The sequence below is a fragment of the Oncorhynchus nerka genome, linkage group LG16, assembly GCF_034236695.1.
Source record: "Oncorhynchus nerka isolate Pitt River linkage group LG16, Oner_Uvic_2.0, whole genome shotgun sequence".
In the NCBI taxonomy this organism is placed as follows: Eukaryota; Metazoa; Chordata; class Actinopteri; order Salmoniformes; family Salmonidae; genus Oncorhynchus; species Oncorhynchus nerka.
The window spans coordinates 28845295-28869599 of NC_088411.1; the positions used below are offsets into that span (position 1 = coordinate 28845295).

At 42.7% G+C, this 24305-nt stretch overlaps 1 protein-coding gene across 3 annotated transcripts in view; it reads right to left on the bottom strand.

Annotated features, from left to right (window-relative positions):
- The window catches only part of fbxo11a (F-box protein 11a), a 39380-nt gene that overhangs the window by 6777 nt on the left and 8298 nt on the right, over positions 1-24305 (bottom strand). For 2 of the 3 annotated variants that reach the window (XR_003865809.2, XM_029685352.2), the window contains exons 2-11: positions 11706-11836; positions 11123-11204; positions 10678-10822; positions 8865-8994; positions 2211-2294; positions 1828-1960; positions 1452-1558; positions 1043-1154; positions 598-704; positions 351-488 (exon numbers count right to left, since the gene is read on the bottom strand). Coding sequence is in view for 2 of the 3 variants with exons in the window: in XM_029685352.2 (XP_029541212.1) it covers positions 351-488; positions 598-704; positions 1043-1154; positions 1452-1558; positions 1828-1960; positions 2211-2294; positions 8865-8994; positions 10678-10822; positions 11123-11204; positions 11706-11836 (1169 nt within the window). In the remaining variant the exon portion in view is untranslated. The remainder of the gene's footprint in view (positions 1-350; positions 489-597; positions 705-1042; positions 1155-1451; positions 1559-1827; positions 1961-2210; positions 2295-8864; positions 8995-10677; positions 10823-11122; positions 11205-11705; positions 11837-24305) is intronic. The other variant, XM_029685353.2, reaches the window with a different exon arrangement.

Below are 24305 nucleotides of genomic sequence, written 5' to 3' on the forward strand. Positions count from 1 at the left end.
GACCAATATGGAGTGTCATCTCAGTGGTAGCCAGATCAGACCAATAGAGACCAGACCAATATGGAGTGTCATCTCAGTGGTAGCCAGATCAGACCAATAGAGACCAGACCAATATGGCGTGTCATCTCAGTGGTAGCCAGATCAGACCAATAGAGACCAGACCAATATGACGTGTCATCTCAGTGGTAGCCAGATCAGACCAATAGAGACCAGACCAATATGACGTGTCATCTCAGTGGTACCCAGACCAATATGACGTGTCATCTCAGTGGTAGCCAGACCAATATGACGTGTCATCTCAGTGGTAGCCAGACCAATAGAGACCAGACCAATATGGAGTGTCATCTCACCATGCCGTGGTCGAAAGTGAAGACGCCCACATCTCTGCCGTGGTGGATGTGGTTCCGTCTGATGATGGGGTTGCCATGGTTTTTCACCCAGATCCCAGCCAGAGCGTTGTTGGAGATCTCGTTGTCCTCATAGATACCCTGGAAACACAGAGTGTCAGTTTCACAGCAGAATCTTGGAAATGGGATTATTTGAGTTATCAAGTGTCATAAGGAAAGAGAGGTGTGTGTGTGTGTTTGCATTACCTACCTGTGCATGGTCGGTAATGTAAAGCCCCACGTTCTCACAGTCGCTGATGTTGCAGTGTTTAATGGTGGGACAAGCTCCCTGGCCGCTCACACAGACCGCTGAGCCCACTGAAATAAACAGGTGTAGAGCCAGCAAGGTCAGCATGCTAGAGCCACGTGAATAGACTAAGTTAGACTTCTCAGACAGATACTGTCTCAATTGAATGTGTTGAAGACACTGAAAATAGCTAGCATAGCTCCAGCATTATTTTAAAGAGTAGAAGCCTATGTGCTATGATAATTATTATGTATTTGGGAGTAAAAATGCAATCCAAAATGAAAAGGCCCTATAAATAACCAAATCAATCAATTCCCCATAATTGGACTGCACTAAGTAGGTCTGAGAGGGTAATACTATGTTTTATGAAAGGCATGTAGGTCTGGGGAGACATTGTGTTGTAAGGTACCTGTGCAAGTGCTGCGTATGATACAGTGGTCAATGCTGGGGCTGCAGTTGACTGTAATCTCCAGACAGTGGTGGGCGTTGTGGTGCTGGGCAGACTTATCGTCAGGATTAAACTAAAGGATCACAAACATATGGGAGTTAGACAAGTTAATTACATGACTAAGATATTACTAAGACATGACAAACGTCAGGCTAAAAGTCAATAAAAGCTTCTGCTAAATGGCAAATATAATATAACTAAGATATGAGTCATGTTCATAACATATATGACTAACAACCACAACTGATATGTCAAGACTGCCCTTTGTTTCAGACCAGCTGTATTTATAATGACATGTGGACCACTAATGTACAGAGTTCCTGCATACAGTCAGGCAGCTAGGCTAGAGTCATATTACATAATAGCTCACCTTGATGGTCATGTAGCCAACGTACGCGTCTTCTGAGCCCTCCATGAAGACAAACGTGGAGTCTCTGGTGTTCTCAATGATCACTTTGTCCGCTACTTTACCAGGTGCTGTTGAAAAATGAACGTCGTTAGGATTAAAAGGGCGAGGTTAGGAAGACAACGTCGAGCTAAAAGGTGTCCAGCAATGACAATCAATTAACCTAGTTAACAGGTCAAGTGGTATAACTCAGTGGGGGTACTTGAGAAGACTCCTGAGACCACAGGCCTACAAGCAGAGCAAAATGGATTTGGTGGTACAGTAACCCAAAAAGGTTGGGAACCACTGGTACAGATAGACAACGAACAGACAGTAGGGCAACTCAATAATGAATACGTGCCAGCTCCGATCATTGTGATGGGTGACTCTATGTAGATCCACTCGTCAGTGTAGACCCCTGAGTGGACGAATATGAGGCCGTCAAAGTGGGCCTCCTGAACACCCCCCAGAGCATCCTCTATGGTGTCATAGTACTGAGGAAGAGGCAGAACAGAGAAGTGTGTTAAAGCCAAGTCACAGTGAACACATGATGACAAATCACTCAATAACAACCTTAAAACAAACAGAACTCTCTGGGCCAGTTTCCCAGATTAAGAAACTAAAAAGTTAGGCCAATATAAATTGACATTCTTCAATCAGTGTGCATTTTAGTACAGGACAAGGCTCAATCTGTGTCAAGGAAACTGGCCCTTAAACTCTCTGAAACAAACAAACAACTCTTACAAGCATGTTCTCTCTTCCTTTGTATCTGGCAGGATTACTGTAGAAGTGTTCTGCGAAGCCTGTCTTCACATGTGCTCCTTTATACTGAAAGCAGAAAAAGAGTGAATCTAGCCATTGCTATTATTACACAGTAATACTTATGGAGAGATTCCTTCTAGAATCACAGCAACCTCAAGTGATATTAGACTCCACTGGGACTACTTTGCGCCATAGAATTACTGGGACTCTGTTCTTGCAAGCATACGTCTGTACAAACCATTGACAGTACGTTTTAGCAGCAGCAGTATCTACAATGCATTCAGAAAGTATTTAGACCCCTTCCCTTTTTTCACATTTGTTACAGCCTTATTCTAAAATGGATTAAATACACAATTTCCCTCGATCTACACACAATACTACAAAATGACAAAGTTTAGATTTTTTTGCAAATGTACCACAAAAAAAAAACCTGAAATACCTTATTTTTCATAAGTATTCAGTCCCTTTCCTATGAGACTCGAAACTGAGCTCAGGTGCATCCTGTTTCCATTGAGCATCCTTGAGATGTTTCTACAACTTGATTGGAGACCACCTGTGGTAAATTCAATTGATTGGACATGATTTGGAAAGGCACACACCTGTCTATATAAACTCCCACAGTTGACCATGCATGTCAGAGCAAAAACCAAGCCATGAGGTTGAAGGAATTTTCCATAGAACTCTTGAGACAGGATTGTATGGAGGTACAGATCTGGGGAAGGGTACCAACACATTTCTGCAACATTGAAGGTCCACAAGAACACAGTGGCCTCCCATCATTCTGAAATGGAATAAGTTAGGAACCACCAAGAGTCTTCCTAGAGCTGTCTGCCCGGCCAAACTGAGCAATCGGAGAAGGGCCTTGCTCAGGGAGGTGACCAAGAGCCCGATGGCCACTCTGTCAGAGCTTCAGAGTTCCTCTGTGGAGATGGGAGAACCTTCCAGAAGGACAACCATATCTGCAGCACTCCACCAATCAGGCCTTTTAAGGTAATGACCAGACGGAAGCCACTCCTCAGTAAAAGGCACATGACAGCCCGCTTGGAGTTGGCCAAAAGGCACCTAAAGGACTCCAAGGCCATGAGAAACGAGATTTTCTGGTCTGATAAAACAAAGATTGAACTCTTTGGGCTGAATGCCAAGCGTAATGTCTGGAGGAAACCTGGCACCATCCCTACGGTGAAGCATGGTGGTGGCAGCATCATGCTGTGGGGATGTTTTTCAGTGGCAGGGACTTGGAGACTAGTCAGTACAGAGAGATCCTTGATGAAAACCTGCTCCAGAGCTCTCCGGACCTCAGACTGGGGTGAAGGTTCCCCTTCCAACAGGACAACGACCTTAAGCACACAGCCAAGGCAATGCAGGTGTGGCTTTGGGACAAGTCTCTGAATGCCCTTGATTGGCCCAGCCAGAGCCTGGACTTGAACATCTCTGGAGAGACCTGAAAATAGCTGTGCAGCAATGCTCCCCATCCAACCTGACAGAGCTTGAGAGGATCTCCAGAGAAGAATGGGAGAAACTCCCCAAATACAGTTGTGCCAAGCTTGTAGCATCATACCCAAAAAGACTCAAGGCTGAAGTCACTGCCAAAGGTGCTTCAACAAGGTATCGACTTCCGGCGCCGACTGAGATGGCCGCCTCGCTTCGCGTTCCTAGGAAACTATGCAGTTTTTTGTTTTTTTACGTGTTATTTCTTACATTAGTATCCCAGGTCATCTTAGGTTTCATTACATACAGTCGAGAAGAACTACTGAATATAAGATCAGCACCAACTCACCATCAGTACGACCAAGAATATGTTTTCCGCGACGCGGATCCGGTGTTCTGCCTTACAAACAGGACAACGGAATGGATCGCATGCAGCGACCCAAGGAAACGACTCCGAAAGGGTAGCATTCCAGAGGGACATCAGAGACTGCAACGTTCTCTGCTTCACAGAAACATGGCTTACTGGGAAGACGCTATCCGACGCGGTGCAGCCAACGGGTTTCTCCACGCATCGCGCCGACAGAAACAAACATCTTTCTGGTAAGAAGAGTGGCGGGGGCGTATGCCTCATGACTAACGAGACATGGTGTGATGAAGGAAACATACAGGAACTCAAATCCTTCTGTTCACCTGATTTAGAATTCCTCACAATCAAATGTAGACCGCATTATCTTCCAAGAGAATTCTCCTCGATTATAATCACAGCCGTATATATCCCCCCCCCCCAAGCAGACACATCGATGGCTCTGAACGAACTTTATTTAACTCTTTGCAAACTGGAAACCATTTATCCGGAGGCTGCATTCATTGTAGCTGGGGATTTTAACAAAGCTAATCTGAAAACAAGACTCCCTAAATTTTACCAGCATATCGATTGCGCAACCAGGGGTGGTAAAACCTTGGATCATTGTTACTCTAACTTCCGCGACGCATATAAGGCCCTGCCCCGCCCCCCTTTCGGAAAAGCTGACCACGACTCCATTTTGCTGATCCCTGCCTACAGGCAGAAACTAAAACAAGAGGCTCCCATGCTGAGGTCTGTCCAACGCTGGTCAGACCAAGCTGACTCCACACTCCAAGACTGCTTCCATCACGTGGACTGGGACATGTTTCGTATTGCGTCAGATGGAAATATTGACGAATACGCTGATTCGGTGTGCGAGTTCATTAGAACGTGCGTCGAAGATGTCGTTCCCATAGCAACGATAAAAACATTCCCAAACCAGAAACCGTGGATTGATGGCAGCATTCGCGTGAAACTGAAAGCGAACCACTGCTTTTAATCAGGGCAAGGTGTCTGGTAATATGTCCGAATATAAACAATGCAGCTATTCCCTCCGCAAGGCTATTAAACAAGCTAAGCGTCAGTACAGAGACAAAGTGGAATCTCAATTCAATGGCTCAGACACAAGAGGCATGTGGCAGGGTCTACAGTCAATCACGGACTACAAGAAGAAACCCAGCCCAGTCACGGACCAGGATGTCTTGCTCCCAGGCAGACTAAATAACTTTTTGCCCGCTTTGAGGACAATACATTGCCACTGACACGGCCTGCAACGAAAACATGCGGTCTCTCCTTCACTGCAGCCGAGGTGAGTAAGACATTTAAACGTGTTAACCCTCGCAAGGCTGCAGGCCCAGACGGCATCCCCAGCCGCGCCCTCAGAGCATGCGCAGACCAGCTGGCCGGTGTGTTTACGGACATATTCAATCAATCCCTATACCAGTCTGCTGTTCCCACATGCTTCAAGAGGGCCACCATTGTTCCTGTTCCCAAGAAAGCTAAGGTAACTGAGCTAAACGACTACCGCCCGTAGCACTCACTTCCGTCATCATGAAGTGCTTTGAGAGACTAGTCAAGGACCATATCACCTCCACCCTACCTGACACCCTAGACCCACTCCAATTTGCTTACCGCCCAAATAGGTCCACAGACGATGCAATCTCAACCACACTGCACACTGCCCTAACCCACCTGGACAAGAGGAATACCTATGTGAGAATGCTGTTCATCGACTACAGCTCGGCATTCAACACCATAGTACCCTCCAAGCTCGTCATCAAGCTCGAGACCCTGGGTCTCGACCCCGCCCTGTGCAACTGGGTTCTGGACTTCCTGACGGGCCGCCCCCAGGTGGTGAGGGTAGGCAACAACATCTCCTCCCGCTGATCCTCAACACGGGGGCCCCACAAGGGTGCGTTCTGAGCCCTCTCCTGTACTCCCTGTTCACCCACGACTGCGTGGCCATGCACGCCTCCAACTCAATCATCAAGTTTGCGGACGACACAACAGTGGTAGGCTTGATTACCAACAACGACGAGACGGCCTACAGGGAGGAGGTGAGGGCCCTCGGAGTGTGGTGTCAGGAAAATAACCTCACACTCAACGTCAACAAAACTAAGGAGATGATTGTGGACTTCAGGAAACAGCAGAGGGAACACCCCCCTATCCACATCGATGGAACAGTAGTGGAGAGGGTAGCAAGTTTTAAGTTCCTCGGCATACACATCACAGACAAACTGAATTGGTCCACTCACACTGACAGCGCCTCTTCAACCTCAGGAGGCTGAAGAAATTCGGCTTGTCACCAAAAGCACTCACAAACTTCTACAGATGCACAATCGAGAGCATCCTGGCGGGCTGTATCACCGCCTGGTACGGCAACTGCTCCGCCCTCAACCGTAAGGCTCTCCAGAGGGTAGTGAGGTCTGCACAACGCATCACCGGGGGCAAACTACCTGCCCTCCAGGACACCTACACCACCCGATGTTACAGGAAGGCCATAAAGATCATCAAGGACATCAACCACCCGAACCACTGCCTGTTCACCCCGCTATCATCCAGAAGGCGAGGTCAGTACAGGTGCATCAAAGCTGGGACCGAGAGACTGAAAAACAGCTTCTATCTCAAGGCCATCAGACTGTTAAACAGCCACCACTAACATTGAGTGGCTGCTGCCAACACACTGTCATTGACACTGACCCAACTCCAGCCACTTTAATAATGGGAAATTATGTAAATATATCACTAGCCACTTTAAACAATGCTACCTTATATAATGTTACTTACCCTACATTATTCATCTCATATGCATATGTATATACTGTACTCTAGATCATCGACTGCATTCTTATGTCACTAGCCACTTTAACTATGCCACTTTGTTTACTTTGTCTACATACTCATCTCATATGTATATACTGTACTCGATACCATCTACTGTATGCTGCTCTGTACCATCACTCATTCATATATCCTTATGTACATATTCCTTATCCCCTTACACTGTGTATAAGACAGTAGTTTTGGAATTGTTAGTTAGATTACTTGTTGGTTATCACTGCATTGTCGGAACTAGAAGCACAAGCATTTCGCTACACTCGCATTAACATCTGCTAACCATGTGTATGTGACAAATAAAATTTGATTTGATTTGAAGGTACTGAATAAAATGTGATATTTCAGTTTTTATTTTGAATACATTTGCAAATTTAAAAATAAACGTTTTGCTTTGTCATTATGGGGTATTCTGCGTAAATTGATGAGGATAAAAAAAGAAATACAGAATTTTTTTTAGAATAAGGCTGTAACAAATCAATTTGTATTTGTCACATGCGCCAAATACAACAGTGAAATGTTTACTTACAAGCCCTTAAGAAAGTGTTAACAGTATTGTAAAGAAAGTATTTACTGAAATATACTGAAGTAACAAAAATAGATAAAATAAAAAAATAAAAATAATTAAGGAGCAACAATAAAATAACAGTAGCAAGGCGATATACAGGGGATACCGGTACAGAGTCAATGTGCGGGGGCACCGGTTAGTCCAGGTAAAATGTAGGTAGAGGTAAAGTGACTATGCATGGATAATAAACAGAGTAGCAGAGTAACAGAGTAAAAATGGGGATGGGGACAATGCAAATAGTCCGGGTAGCCATTTGATTAAGTGTTCAGCAGTCTTACGGCTTGGGGGTAGAAGCTGTTAAGAAGCCTTTTGGACCTAGACTTGGCCCTCCGGTACTGCTTGCCGTGAAGTAGCAGAGAGAATAGTCTATGACTAGGGTGGCTTGAGTCTTTGGCAATTTTTGGGGCCTTCCTCTGACACAGCCTGGTATAGAGGTCCTGGATGGCAGGAACCTTGGCCCCAGTGATGTAGTGCCTTGCGGTCGGAGGCAGAGCAGTTGCCATACCAGGCGGTGATGCAACCAGTCAGAATGCTGGTGGTGCAGCTATAGAACGTTTTGAGGATCTGAGGACCCATGCCAAATCTTTTCACTCTCCTGCGGGGGAATAGGTTTTGTCGTGCCCTCTTCACAACTGTCTTGGTGTGTTTGGAACATGACAGTATGTTGGTGATGTGGACACCAAGGAACTTGAAGCTCTCAACCTGCTCCTCTACAGCCCCGTAGATGACAATGGGGGCGTGCTCGCTCCTCTTTTTCTGTAGTTGTTATCCTGGCACCACACTGCCAGGTCTTTGACCTCCTCCCTATAGGCTGTCTCATCGTTGGCGGTGATCAGGCCTACCACCGTTTTGTCGTCGGCAAACTTAATGGTGTTGGAGTCATGTTTGGCCACGCAGTCATGGATGAACAGATAATACAGGAGGGGACTGAGCACGCACCCCTGAGGGGCCCATGTTGAGAATCAGCGTGGCAGATGTGTTGTTACCTACCCTTACCACCTGGGGGCGACCCGTCAGGAAGTCCAGGATCCAGTTGCAGAGGAAGGTGTTTAGTTCCAGGGTCCTTAGTGATGAGCTTTGAGGGCACTATGGTTTTGCATGTTGAGCTGTAGTCAATGAATAGCATTCTCACGTAGATGTTCCTTTTGTCTAGGTGGGAAAAGGCAGTTTGAAGTGAAAGAGATTGCATCATCTGTTGGGGTGGTATCCAAATTGGAGTGGGTCTAGAGTTTTTGGGACAATGGTGTTGATGTGAGCCATGACCAGCCTTTCAAAGCACTTCATGGATACAGACGTGGGGTCTGAATACTTTCCGAATGGACTGTATATGGTTGAGTAACAGTGAAGGTAGAGGACAGAGGTAACTGTTTGTAAACAATCACTGTCCTGAGATCAGAGTGTATATAGAGGACAGAGGTGAGTAACAATTAGGACAGTTGGGGTATAGAGGTCATAGTCCTACCAGCTGCTGAAAGCTCTCTTTCCATGGGTTGGGCTGCTCGTACTCCTCTGGGTTAATCTGGAAGAACTTCCCCGCCTCAGGGTGCATCATGGGACGCGTGTACTCAAACACATCCATGTACAGCCTCTTCCTGTGAAGCAAAACAAGGCACACAGACAGACACCATCAGACAGGGTTACTTCACTATGTGATCTAGATTAGATTTTGTGCATCGGCTTGCTGAAACTGCTGATTAACTGAGTGGTGCGGGAGGGACTTGAATAGGGATGTCCATTCTATTGTTATGGTCTCACCATCCATCCATCCAGTCAGAACGAATGGCAGTGTGTCTCACCATCCAGACACACACAACCAGTCAAACAAGGCTGGTCATGGCTCACTTCAACACCATCATCCCAGAAACCTTAGATTCACTACAAATCGCATACCGCTCCAACAGATCCACAGATGGCATAATCTCAATCCACACTGCCCTTTCCCATCTGGACAAAAAGAACACCTATGTGAGAATGCTATTCATTGACTACAGCTCAGCGTTCAACACCATAGTGCCCACAAAGTGCATTACTAAGCTAAGGACCCTGGGACTAAACACCTCCCTCTGCAACTTGATCCTGGACTTCCTGACAGGCTGCCCTCAGGTGGTAAGGGTAGGCAACAACACATCTGCCACGCTGACCCACAGTGCTCAGTCCCCTCCTGTACTCCCTGTTCACCCACGACTGCGTGGCCAAGCATGACTCCAACACCATCATTGGGTTTGCTGACGACACAACAGTGGTAGGCCTGATCACCAACAACGATGAGACAGAAGGAGGGAGGATGTCAGAGACCTGGCAGTGTGGTGCCAGGACAACCACCTCTCCCTCAATGTGAGCAAGACAATGGAGCTGATCGTGGACTTCAGGAAAAGGAGGGCCGAACAGGCCCACATTAACATGACAGGGCTGAAGTGAGGTGGGTTGAGAGTTTCAAGTTCCTTGGTGTCCACATCACCACCAAACTACCATAGTCCAAACTCACCAAGACAGTCGTGAAGAGGGCACGACAACACATTTTCCCCCTCAGGACACTGAAGAGATTTGGCATGGGTCCCCAGATCCTCAAAAAGTTCTACAGAGGCACCATTGAGAGATTCCCGAATGGTTGCATCACCGCCTGGTATGGCAACTGTTCAGCATCTGACCATAAGGCTCTACAGAGGGTAGTGCGTATGGACCAGTACATCACTGGGGCCAAGCGTTCTGCCATGCAGGACCTATATACGGTGTCAGAGGAAGGCCCAAAAAATTGTCAGAGACTCCAGTCACCCAAGTCATAGATTGTTCTCTCTGCTACCGCACGGCAAGCGGTACCGGCACGCCAAGTCTAAATCCCCCCAAGCCATAAGACTGGTGAACAATTAATCAAATGGCCACCCGGACTATTTACATTGAACCCCCCCCCCCCCCCCCGCCCGTTTCTACACTGCTGCTACTCGCTGTTTATTATCTATGCAATAGTTATTTTATCCCTACTTACATGTACAAATTATCTCAACTAACCTGTACCCCCACACATTGACTCGGTACCGGTACCCCCTGTATATAGCCTCATTGTTATTTTGTATTACTTTTTAATACATTTTTTGGTTTATTTAGTAAATATTGTCTTAACCATTTCTTGAACTGCAAAGATGGTTAAGGGCTTGTAAGTAAGCATTTCATGCTAAGGTCTACACCGGTTGTATTCTGTGCATGTGACAAATACAATTTCATTTGAAGCAGACAGGCAACCAGACAGAGACACAGGGACAACTGAACCAGCCACTCACCAGAGGATGGGATCATTGGCCAGTTCACTGAAGCGTTTGCAGACACATGCTGCGCGACACAGGTCCTGCTCCAGCAGGTAGGAGAAGATCTTCAGAACCACCTCGTCTGGCAGCTTCTCCTCCAGGTAGTGCTCCGCAGGCGCTGCTAGTGGTGAAAGCAATGAGATGGACACTTTATTAATGGAGGTTTTCACATGTCCAAAGTAATAACAGGAGCGGGACAGAAAGAATGTCCAACACAGAGCAGGGTCATTTTTAACTTCCAATTCTCATAACACGTTAACCAACACCTCCAAAACCTTTGTCGTTGGTTTCACTCTATTGTGTATGTCATTGTTGTCTTTTAAAGATTTTTGTAAGATTAGCCAGAGGTGAGAAGTGACAGGACAATGATTCTAATAAATCAAAATTCAACAAAAAGTTAAAGATCAAAGTATTATTTTACCTGGTAAATCTTGAGACTTTCCTGACACTCGGGCCCGTTTTGCCCGATGGCCAAAGTCTTCTGTGGCTGAAGTGGAAGCACCCTGCGCATAAAAATGTTAAATATATGGTTATAAGCATTGATAGCTTTGACACGTTTTGATAGAACAAACAGTGGTCATCTGCTTAAAACGACCGTATCAATATTTCAGCATTGTTTCTAATAAATCAAATTCTTCAATTAATCGCTACCGCTAGTGAAATACTAATCAATTATGCAAAGACAAAAGATGAATTATCAAATTCAGCCCGTGGGTGAAAGGATGACATGCATTACCCACTGATATTGCTCAACAGTCTAGGTTATAATGTCTGCAATATGTCTTTATAACCAGTGGCACTCAACAGCCCGAGTTAAGTGAGCTGATTCATTATGGCAGATCCATGTTCAGCAGGCAAACAGATAGAAATGTCATGAGTAGAGCTAAAATTAGTCATTATTCTACATGTCAGAGGCATCATGTTTGTTTTACATAACATATGTCTATCTATATAGTGCACTATATAGGCAGCCATTTGGGGCACATTCCATTCTAATGACTCACCTCCATGTTAGTCTTTGCTGGACACGCTGCTGTTCTCTTGGGTAGTAGAGACTTTCTTCGAAGTTGGTACGGACTATTCTGAGCTCCTGGACCTGATTCTTCTGCAACCATATCTGCAGGGACGTCCTCATCTGGAGAGGAAGAGAGGACACAGTCAAAACAACCATATCTGCAGGGACGTCCTCATCTGGAGAGGAAGAGAGGACACAGTCAAAACAACCATATCTGCAGGGACGTCCTCATCTGGACGAGAGGAAGACAGTCAAAACCCTCTTAGCTTACGCTACGACAAGTAGAAATGTTACGGCTGCACCGTAGTGAGCTACATTTCCTTGTAACTTCTTATTTAAGAGGCTCCTCTGTCCTCTACTCGTTACCTGTATTAATGGCACCTGTTTGTACTTGTTATCAGTATATAAGACACCTGTCCACAACCTCAAACAGTCACACTCCAAACTCCACTATGGCCAAGACCAAAGAGCTGTCAAAGGACACCAGAGACAAAATTGTAGACCTGCACCAGGCTGGGAAGACTGAATCTGCAATATGTAAGCAGCTTGGTTTGAAGAAATCAACTGTGGGAGCAATTATTAGGAAATGGAAGACATACAAGACCACTGATAATCTCCCTCGATCTGGGGCTCCACGCAAGATCTCACCCTGTGGGGTCAAAATTATCACAAGAATGGTGAGCAAAAATCCCAGAACCACACGGGGGGACCTAGTGAATGACCTGCAGAGAGCTGGGACCAAAGTAACAAAGCCTACCATCAGTAACACACTACGCCGCCAAGGACTCAAATCCTGCAGTGCCAGACGTGTCCCCCTGCTTAAAACCAGTTAAGGATAGGCAGAATACTGCCCCCTTTGGAGGAATTGCGTGCCCATAGTAAACTGGGAAAAAATCTGTCCAAAATTGCTAATATATGCATATAATAATTATTGTTGGATAGAAAACACTCTAAAGCTTCTAAAACCGTTTGAATTATGTCTGTAAGTATAGCAGAACTCACAGGGCAGGCAATCTCCCAAACTATTTTTGGGAGCCTCAAACTTGGGGCAACTTTGACGTCATCGCCCCCACCCTTCCCAACCATCTATGGATCTGGAGACACTTTCTATGTCTTCCACTAGATGTCCTCAGTCAGTACAGCATTTAAATTGTGCAAATCCCGCGGGTTTTGACACTTTGGCAGGCAAAAGACTGAGTGTCGCGAGAAAATACCAAGTCAGGAGAGCGCGCATTTTGGAGAGACGTCCTTTTGTTCCAGAATGCCTGAGAGCAAGCAAGAATGTCCGATAGATTGTTTTTACGTTTAGAACATCCTAAAGCTTGATTCTGCACTTAGTTTGACCAGTTTAGTCGACATATAATATGTAATTTTGAAGTTTTGATGCGCAACTGTTCATGACCAAAAGTAATTTTTGGTAGTATTTCAGCTGGAACTTGCAGCATATGCTAATACAAAGACACACGAATTGAAACCAAACGATGTTTTGGGTAAGTATGACTTCTTCCACTACATTCTGATCGAAGACCATCAAAGGTAAGGGAATATTTATGTTGCAATTTTGTGTTTCTGTTGACTCCAACATAGCGGAGAAATATTGCTTATGTCTGAGCGCCGTCTCAGATTATTGAAAAATGAACGATTTCTGTAACGTTAAAAAGAAATGTGACAAAGCGATTGCATTAAGAAGCAGTGTATCTTTCTAACTATATGTAGAACATGTATATTTAGTCAAAGTTTATGATGTGTATCTGTTATCTATAATTTCTCCGGACATTTTTTAGCATTTTCTGAACATGGCGTCAATGTAAACGGTGATTTATGGATATAAATTGCATATTATTGAAAAAAACAAATGTACTGTGTAACATGTCCTATTACTGTCATCTGATGAAGAATTTCAAAAGGTTAGTGAATTATTTGTCTTTTAATCCTGCGTTTGTGATTGCATCTTTTGTTCGACAAAATGGCTGTATATCGGCTGTGTCTTTGGTGGTGGTTTGACATAAATATGTGCTATGTTTTTGCCGTAAAACATTTTAGAAATCTGACTCGCTGGGTAGATGAACAAGGTGTTTATCTTTCATTTGAGCTATTGGACTTGTTAATGTGTGGAGGTTAAATATTTCTAAGAATATTTTTGCATTCTGTGCGCCATCTTTTGAGTTGAGCGTGGGGTGCCCTTGGGGAACGTGGTAGCGTGAACAAGTTAAGCCAGTACATGTCCAGGCCCGTCTGAAGTTTACTAAAGAGCATTTGGATGATCCAGAAGAAGATTGGGAGAATGTCATATGGTCAGATGAAACCAAAATATAACTTCTTTGTTAAAAACTCAACTCGTCATGTTTGGAGGACAAAGAATGCTGAGTTGCATCCAAAGAACACCATACCTACTGTGAAGCATGGGGGTGGAAACATCATGCTTTGGGGCTGTTTTTCTGCAAAGGGACCAGGACGACTGATCCGTGTAAAGGAAAGAATGAATGGGGACATGTATCGTGAGATTGAGTGAAAACCTCCTGTCATCAGCAAGGGCATTGAAGATGAAACATGGCTGGTTCTTTCAGCATGACAATGATCCCAAACACACCGCCCGGGCAACGAAGGAGTGGCTTCGTAAGAAGCATTTCAAGGTCCTGGAGTGGCCTAGCCAGTCTCCAGATCTCAACCCCATAGAAAATCTTTGGAGGGAGTTGAAAGTCAGTCTTGCCTAGCAACAGCCCCAAAACATCACTGCTCTAGAGGAGATCTGCATGGAGGAATGGGCCAAAATACCAGCAACAGTGTGTGAAAACCTTGTGAAGACTTACAGAAAACGTTTGACCTCTGTCATTGCCAACAAAGGGTATATCACAAATCAAATCAAATGTCAAATATATCAAAGTATATCACAAAGTATTGAGATAAACTTTTGTTATTGACCAAATACTTATTTTCCACCATAATTTGCAAATAAATTCATTAAAAATCCTACAATGTGATTTTCTGGATTTTCTTCTCTCATTTTGTCTGTCATAGTTGAAGTGTACCTATGATGAAAATTACAGGCCTCTCTCATCTTTTAAAGTGGGAGAACTTGCAATTGGTGGCTGACTAAATACTTTTTTGCCCCACTGTATATCTACATAAATAAGACAGATCCTGCTTCTGTTGCCTGTTTGAGTGTTTGTTTAATAGCCTACTGATTCCATGAGCACCAAGCCTCATGCAACAGCAAATGTCAGATAAAGCTATTTCACAGATTGAGCTGTTTCTAATCACTGCTAGGCTGTAATAAAGGCTTGACACATTTTTTTTACATTAGAACAGACTGGTATTACTTAACATTTATTCAGTGTTGTTTACACTGTTCCAAACAGGCAGAACAATAACTAATCTAACATCTGCACGCAGCTCTCGCTCCTATACCCTCTTCTTATTGTTATTATTACAATCATCATTATAATAATGTAATGTTGTTATCAGTAGGATTAGTATAGTATCCTTGTATAACCACCATCGAGCTGTCGGCCTAAGAGCGCATCCTGTTTAGTCTTAATTCCGTAACTTATTGGGCCTATATTTCAATATATAGGCTACAATATCAATCAATCATTCATTCCATCACACGGCATACGTGCTTTGAAATGCAATCCAGGATTGTAGTTTAAAAATTAAACAAAAATGGAGCTTTGAATAATTAGCCTAAACAATAAATCAACCGCAATTCACGAATGCATGCAACCGATGTTATACCGCTGTAATAAAAGGTTGATATATATAAAATAAAAAAATTACGTTAAAACAGACTGCCTGATACACTTATTTAGTGTTGTTTACACTGTTTCAAAAAAATTAGATTGTAATCTAACAGCAACTGTCCGGGCACAATACTCTCATTTATCTGGATTTCCAGTAGTTTCCACAACTAAGTCAAATGTCTTCCACAGATCTGACTTCCTTTTTCCCTCCTGGGCAACCAGTAAACATTCACCAGTTTCGAGTTTCTTTTTCACATGCGCCACATCCATTTTGCTGTCATGTGTTACTGTGTTCGGAGTTTGTTATAACCAATTTATTGAGGTGATTATGATAGGCTATAGCTCAGGCCATATTGTTCACATGCATGCGATGCTTACATGTTTCACATAAAGAGAGCTAGGGTTGAGCGAATAGGGAATGTTTTTCCTAAACAAATTAGGGATTTCAGTAACAGAACTTTTCAGTCAAACAAGTAAGTAACCAAATGGCTGAAATGATGTAGAGGCTTCAGCACGGACAGCACAATAAACACTTGCTGTGGTGCCTTTTCGCTGCAGTAGGGAGGAGATAGAGACAACGTGCACCAGTCACACGCTGTCATTTGTTCTTTAAACAGTGTGACCATCAGGCTCTGAGTAATTTGTGCGTCTTTATTATCTAATCAAACAGTGTGCTTAAAGCATTAGACAAGGTCAGTGGGGCGGCAGGTAGCCTAGTGGTTAGAGCGTTGGGCCAGTAACTGAAAAGTTGCTAGATCAAATCCCCGAGCTGACAAGGCAGATAACCCACTGTTCCTAGGCTGTCATTGAAAATAAGAATTTGTTCTTAATTGACTTGCTTAGTTAAATAAAGGTCAAATAAATAAATAAATAAAAGTGCATATGTAGTTGATTTTATCCAAATACATAGGCTATATCTATATATGAAAAAATGTGTTTAAATATTTCAACCAATTGATTGGTTAAAAGAACAGGACGACTCTCGGTCAACTAAGATTTTTATTTTTTTAGTCGGGACAGCCCTAATTGTTGCTACCATAGGGCCACGCACTATTCAAAGCAAATTTAGAACTTTTATTATTCAAAAACATAAAATAACGTCAATTTAAAAATAGGATATTTTGGTCATATTGCCCGGCCCTAGTATATACACACCATATACAGTGGTGTAAAGTTCTTAAGTAAAAGTACTTTAAAGTACTACTGAAGTAATTTTTTGGGGTATCTGTACTTTACTTTTACTTCACTATATTCCTGTCATGGAAAGCACCTAAAGAAAATGATGTACTTTTTACTCCATACATTTTCCCTACACTCAAAAGTACTCGTTACATTTTGAATGCTTAGCAGGACAGAAAATGGTCCAATTCGCACACTTATGAAGAAAAAGGGATAGGGGGAGACCTAGTTAGTTGCCTTCAATTGAAATGTGTCTTCTGCATTTAACCCAACCCCTCTGAATCAGAGAGGTGCAGGGGACTGCCATAATCGACATCCACGTCGTCGGCGCCCGGGGAACAGTGGGTTAACTGCCTTGCTCAGGGGCAGAACGACAGTTTTTTTTACCTTGTCAGCTCGCAGATTCGATCGGCTACTGGCCCAATGCTCTAACCACTAAGCTACCTGCCCTCCCCATCCCTGGTCATCCCTACTGCCTCTTATCTGGTGGACTGACTAAACACAAATGCTTTGTTTTTAAATTATGTCTGAGCGTTGGAGTGTGACCCTGGCTATCTGTAAATAAATAAAAAACAAGAACATTGTGCTTATTTTAAATTATTAGTACATTTACTTTTGATACTTAAGTATATTTAAAACCAAATACTTCAGTAAAAGTCTAAAAGTATTATTTTACTGGGTGAATCACTTTTACTTGTCATTTTCTATTAAGGCATCTTTACTTTTACTACAGTATGAGAATTGGGTCCTTTTTTCCACCACGCAATGGTTTTTCTATACTGGTGAAACTATTTCTTACAAGTTTTTCAATAAATGTTCATATTTGAAGCTACTTAAGTGAATACCTGCAGTTAACTTGTGCAATACGTTAGGAGATAAAGCATACATGTTCTTAATTTCACCAGTCACATTATGAAGCTTACCGTAGAGTTCACCAGAACGGTTGAGCACGTCATGTGTTTGTAAATAGCACAATAGGAGAAAGCGGGAGCAGGTGAATCCAGCTGTGTATTGACAGGGCTGCGTTTTATATTGAAAGTCAGCTGTGTTTTTTGCTTCAACAAAGTGATTAGGGACATGCAACTATAGTTTTCCTTCACAGAAAATAAATGAGCGTAACATATTCATCAGAAGACAAAGTAGTGCAAGGCTATTTGGCTAGCAGCCACACAAGTAAATGAGCTTACAATGAAAAGGCAAGGTGTTTTTTCGCAAAAACAACACATGGCCATCCTATGTCTAATGTTTATCATAGAACGAATGTAGCCAGCTACGTTCCCTAATGTTTTGTCTAAAGTTAATCTGGTATTTTACCAGAGAAAAGTAGGCTGGCTAAGCCGAGAAAAGTAGCTACACATCAGTCAGAGAGATGTCTGCTGATAGAATGCCCGTTGGTGAATTCTCATCCAAGTGGAGAAGTGGGGCGGCAGGGTGGCCTAGTGGTTAGAGCGTTGGACTAGTAACCGAAAGGTTGCAAGTTCAAATCCCCGAGCTGACAAGGTACAAAAATCTGTCGTTCTGCCCCTGAACAGGCAGTTAACCCACTGTTCCTAGGCCGTTATTGAAAATAAGAATTTGTTCTTAACTGACTTGCCTAGTTAAATAAAGGTAAAATAAAAAAAATAATAAAAAAGTGCAACTGAAGCACAGAATGTGTGATGCCGAGCAGAAATTAGAAGCAGCAGTTTACAAAACCCCCCCCTTGTCATGGAAAGCACCTAATATCAACAGCTGTGCTGAACGGAGCAGGTTACAGAACCAAGAGAAACCTGCTAGCATGACTAGTGATGCACAATAATCGGTGAACATATCGGAATTGGCTGATATTAGCTAAAAATGCCAACATCGGTATCGGCCCAATGTCTAGTTTAAAGTCGATGTGCAAAACCGATGTCAAAGCTGACGTGTATACCTATATAACGTAGGTACAGTGCCTTGCGAAAGTATTCGGCCCCCTTGAACTTTGTGACCTTTTGCCACATTTCAGGCTTCAAACATAAAGATATAAAACTGTATTTTTTGTGAAGAATCAACAACAAGTGGGATACAAACAAGTGGAACGACATTTATTGGATATTTCAAACTTTTTTAACATTTCAAAAACTGAAAAATTGGGCGTGCAAAATTATTAGGCCCCTTTACTTTCAGTGCAGCAAACTCTCTCCAGAAGTTCAGTGAGGTTCCTGAATGATCCAATGTTGACCTGAATGACTAATGATGATAAATACAATCCACCTGTGTGTAATCAAGTCTCCGTATAAATGCACCTGCACTGTGATAGTCTCAGAGGTCCGTTAAAAGCGCAGAGAGCATCATGAAGAACAAGGAACACACCAGGCAGGTCCGAGATACTGTTGTGAAGAAGTTTAAAGCCGGATTTGGATACAAAAAGATTTCCCAAGCTTTAAACATCCCAAGGAGCACTGTGCAAGCGATAATATTGAAATGGAAGGAGTATCAGACCACTGCAAATCTACCAAGACCTGGCTGTCCCTCTAAACTTTCAGCTCATACAAGGAGAAGACTGATCAGAGATGCAGCCAAGAGGCCCATGATCACTCTGGATGAACTGCAGAGATCTACAGCTGAGGTGGGAGACTCTGTCCATAGGACAACAATCAGTCGTATATTGCACAAATCTGGCCTTTATGGAAGAGTGGCAAGAAGAAAGCCATTTCTTAAAGATATCCATAAAAAGTTTGCCACAAGCCACCTGGGAGACACACCAAACATGTGGAAGAAGGTGCTCTGGTCAGATGAAACCAAAATTGAACTTTTTGGCAACAATGCAAAACGTTATGTTTGGCGTAAAAGCAACACAGCTCATCACCCTGAACACACCATCCCCACTGTCAAACATGGTGGTGGCAGCATCATGGTTTGGGCCTGCTTTTCTTCAGCAGGGACAGGGAAGATGGTTAAAATTGATGGGAAGATGGATGGAGCCAAATACAGGACCATTCTGGAAGAAAACCTGATGGAGTCTGCAAAAGACCTGAGACTGGGACGGAGATTTGTCTTCCAACAAGACAATGATCCAAAACATAAAGCAAAATCTACAATGGAATGGTTCAAAAATAAACATATCCAGGTGTTAGAATGGCCAAGTCAAAGTCCAGACCTGAATCCAATCGATAATCTGTGGAAAGAACTGAAAACTGCTGTTCAAATGCTCTCTATCCAACCTCACTGAGCTCGAGCTGTTTTGCAAGGAGGAATGGGAAAAAATGTCAGTCTCTCGATGTGCAAAACTGATAGAGACATACCCCAAGCGACTTACAGCTGTAATCGCAGCAAAAGGTGGCGCTACAAAGTATTAACTTAAGGGGGCTGAATCATTTTGCACGCCCAATTTTTCAGTTTTTGATTTGTTAAAAAAGTTTGAAATATCCAATAAATGTCGTTCCACTTCATGATTGTGTCCCACTTGTTGTTGATTCTTCACAAAAAAATACAGTTTTATATCTTTATGTTTGAAGCCTGAAATGTGGCAAAAGGTCGCAAAGTTCAGGGGGGCCCGAATACCTTCGCAAGGCACTGTACATGATGTAATGACGCCACGTAAAGCCCACAATGTCTGCTGTGTGGAGCGAGCAGTCAACAAGTCGAGCAGTCATTTGAAAGATTATGAACATTTCAGCAAGACAACTAAAAAGGCTAAATCCATTAAAACGGCAAGACAACAAATGAATTTCCCTTGACAATCAACCGTTCTGTCGTGGGTGATGTTGGCTTTCGTGACTGGTCGAGCACCGGTACACACTAAGGTTACCAAGTGAGCTATTTTTCATGTTGCCCTACCGGACTTACACTGTAATAGCGTCACTGCTATTAGCTTCACGACATACTATGGAACGTAGTTTGGGTCTTTTGCATGTCAAAAAAATACACGTCAAATAACAATATTTGATGTGTTAAATAACACAGTTCTATTATAGAAAGTTGTGTGTTCTGAATTTGCAAGTGCAAGCCAAGCGCCACCACTACTATCAGTAGCACTGTCAAAGCTGTACAAAAAAAGTCTGCAGACACCGGCCACGAAAGATGTGTTTACAATACCGCATTGGTAATAAAGCATTATTTGTCCGACCGCAAGTAGCTAGCTAGCTTAAGCTTGGTACCAAGCCATCACCAATACAACCAGCCTGAAAACAATTAAAGGAAAGAATGAATGGGGCCATGTATCGTGAGATTTTGAGTGAAAACCTCCTTCCATCAGCAAGGGCATTGAAGATGAAACGTGGCTGGGTCTTTCAGCATGACAATGATCCCAAACACACCGCCCGGGCAACGAATGAGTGGCTTCGTAAAGAAGCATTTCAAGGTCCTGGAGTGGCCTAGCCAGTCTCCAGATCTCAACCCCATAGAAAATCTATGGAGGGAGTTGAAAATCCGTGTTGCCTAGCAACAGCCCCAAAACATCACTGCTCTATAGGAGATCTGCATGGAGGAATGGGCCAAAATACCAGCAACAGTGTGTGAAAACCTTGTGAAGACTTACAGAAAACGTTTGACCTCTGCCATTGCCAACAAAGGGTATATAACAAGTATTGAGATAAACTTTTGTTTTTGACCAAATATTTTCCAACATAATTTGCAAATAAATTCATTAAAAATCCTACAATGTGATTTTCTGGATTTTTTCCCCTCATTTTGTCTGTCATAGTTGAAGTGTACCTATGATGAAAATTACAGGCCTCATCTTTTTAAGTGGGAGAACTTGCACAATTGGTGGCTGACTAAATACTTTTTGCCCCACTATATATCTATAATTCCATGTGTATAACTTGTATTATCATCTACATTTATGATGAGTATTTCTGTTGAATGATGTGGCTATGCAAAAATCACTGGTTTTTGGAACTAGTGAATCTAATACGCCAATGTAAACTCAGATTTTCTGATATAAATATGAACTTTATCAAACAAAACATGCATGTACTGTGTAACATGAAGTCCTATGAGTGTCATCTGATGAAGATTATCAAAGGTTAGTGATTCATTTTATCTCTATATGTGCCTTTTCTCTCTCTCTCTTTGGCTGGTAAAATTGGCTGTGTATTTTAGTGAGTTGTTGGTGACCTAACAATCATTTGTGGTGCTTTCCCCGTAAATCCTATTTGAAATCGGACACTGTGGTGGGATTAACAACAAGACTACCTTGAAAACGATATAAGATACATGTATGTTTGAGGAATTTTAATTATGAGATTTCTGTTCTTTTGAATACGGCGCCCTGTACTATCACTGGTTGTTGTTATATCGCTCCCGGTAACGGGATCTCAGCCATAAGATTAAACAAGCTTGGAATGTGAAGCAATGAAATGGGGTATCCGCCTACTCAGTGACACCTACAGAACACAAGTGAAGAATTTACGCACATATTAGCGTTGTAGCTCTTATTGCGGGACTGTGACTGTGTGAAATCACCTCCCCAGTCAGCCTATTGTGTGTATTGACATTCATTTTGCACTGTACAGCTTTACCTAAGGATTGGGGATCAATGAAATGGGGTGTCAGTCTACTCAATACCCAAGATATTCCTCAGAGTTAGACTCCAAAACATTCACGCAGTATTGTTTTTCCTCAGGTGTTCAATACACATAGGTTGACAAATGTGTCTCAATTCACAGTTGTTTGAGAGTCCCGCAATAAGAGCTATGACGCTAATGTTCTCTGGGTGTCACTGAGTAGACTGATACCTAAGGATTGTGGATCAATGACATGGGGTAAGGCTGTACAATGAAATAAGTATGCCCCCAATGCAATTCTAAAGTATAATACATCCAGTGATTTCAACAGATTGTCAAATTATTGTCTTTGGTTGATTTTATACAATAACATTGCAACCTCGTTTAGCATGATCCATTCAATTATGGCATAATTCCACTATTTGTATTCATTTGCATCACTGTCAATTACTTACTTTTATTTTGAAGGCTAGCTTCACATAGATGGGTCCGACCACCATTAATCAAATAAGAACAGTCTTGTAAATTAGGGTTATTTAGATGACACCTAGCTATATTAGTTAACTATATAGCTACTGAAACAGATGTCATTTTGGTATGTTTTTGGGGAAGAACATTGTTTGCATCCATGAGCTAGATTGCTTTTTTTTATGACCAACACTGTAGGTGCGCGAGACAACTTTACCAGCATCATAGCATATGTATCGATGAATCGCTGGGACATATAATATTCAAGTGATAGTGTAATCAACGTGTAATAACTTGGTATAAAGTTTATGGAGGCGTTAAATTATTATGTGATGTGCAGTCATATTCAGGTCCTGATGGGTCAACAAGCTTATTTGTCAAATAGTGCTATTCGGCGTATATCTTTTTTGACACGCAAAGACCCAAACGCCGTTCCATAGAAATCCTGGTTGAGAATAAAACGACTCAACGAAACCGCAAGTAAGTAAAATAAATAGGTTTTGATTATGTTTTACTGGTAATGGGGACACACACAAATGCCAACAAAATAACTTTTTGGTCAGTGTGGTGTGTGTGTGTGTAACCTTTATTTAGTAGGCAAGTCAGTTAAGAACAAATTCTTATTTACAACGACAGCTGGGCAACGCTGGGTCAATTGTGAGCCGCACTATAAGACTCCCAATCACGGCCAGATGTGATACAGCCTGGATTCGAACCAGGGACTGTAGTGATGCCTCTTGCACTGGGATGCAGTGCCTTAGACCGCTGAGTCCATGTGTGTGTTTGAACTATTTAACTGTACTAGAATGCTTAAAAGGCTGCTAAAATATAAAATATTGGTTATCAGTATCATTTTTTTTTGGCAAGGAAAATATCAGATATCAGTATTGGCCAAAAATGGCATATCGGTGCATCACTACTAGTGACGCAGTGACACATGGATGGTGGTGTATGCTGATCACAGATCATAGAATTACCAGAAGGGACCAAGCCCACTCACCGATTCTCAATCTCCTCTCTAATCTATTTGACTTTTGTTATAGCATTGGCTATCCTCTCCTTTTAGCTGTAGTCATTTCCCACAAACTTTCCCACTGTGTTATTCAATCTCTGTCTCAGGTTCCTTGACAACATGACATAAGATAAATATTACAATGCAGTGCACTAACAAATTCATAAACTAGTTAGGAATATGTGGCGCTGGACATTTCACCGGCAACATTTTAATTTACCGGACATTTGAGAAATCTGTAGGACGCACATACACTGGGTGCATAACCTGATTAGGGTGTCCACCCACGGTGCTCAGAATGACAGCAATCACATTTAGATTATGACTAGGACAGTTGTGGGAAGACAGAGCACCAAATGCATACAACAACGAGGCCTAGGCTACATTAAAAAAAAACATTATAAAGCAATGAGTCTGATGCAACATATTAGAATGTTTGGCTTAAAATGTTGATAAACTAGTATTTCTTCACATTATAAGCGCACAAGGCAGTAGGATACGTGGGTATGTTCATTCCATAATGCAATTAGCTGGAAAATGGAGAAAAAGAGGAGATCTAATAGGCTACTTTGAAGCAAGGTAAGACATGCCTCATACAGTTGAAGTCGGAAGTTTACATACACTTAGGTGGGAGTCATTAAAACTCATTTTTCAACCACTCCACAAATGTATTTTTGGCAAGTCAGTTAGGACATCTACTTTGTCCATGACAAGTAATT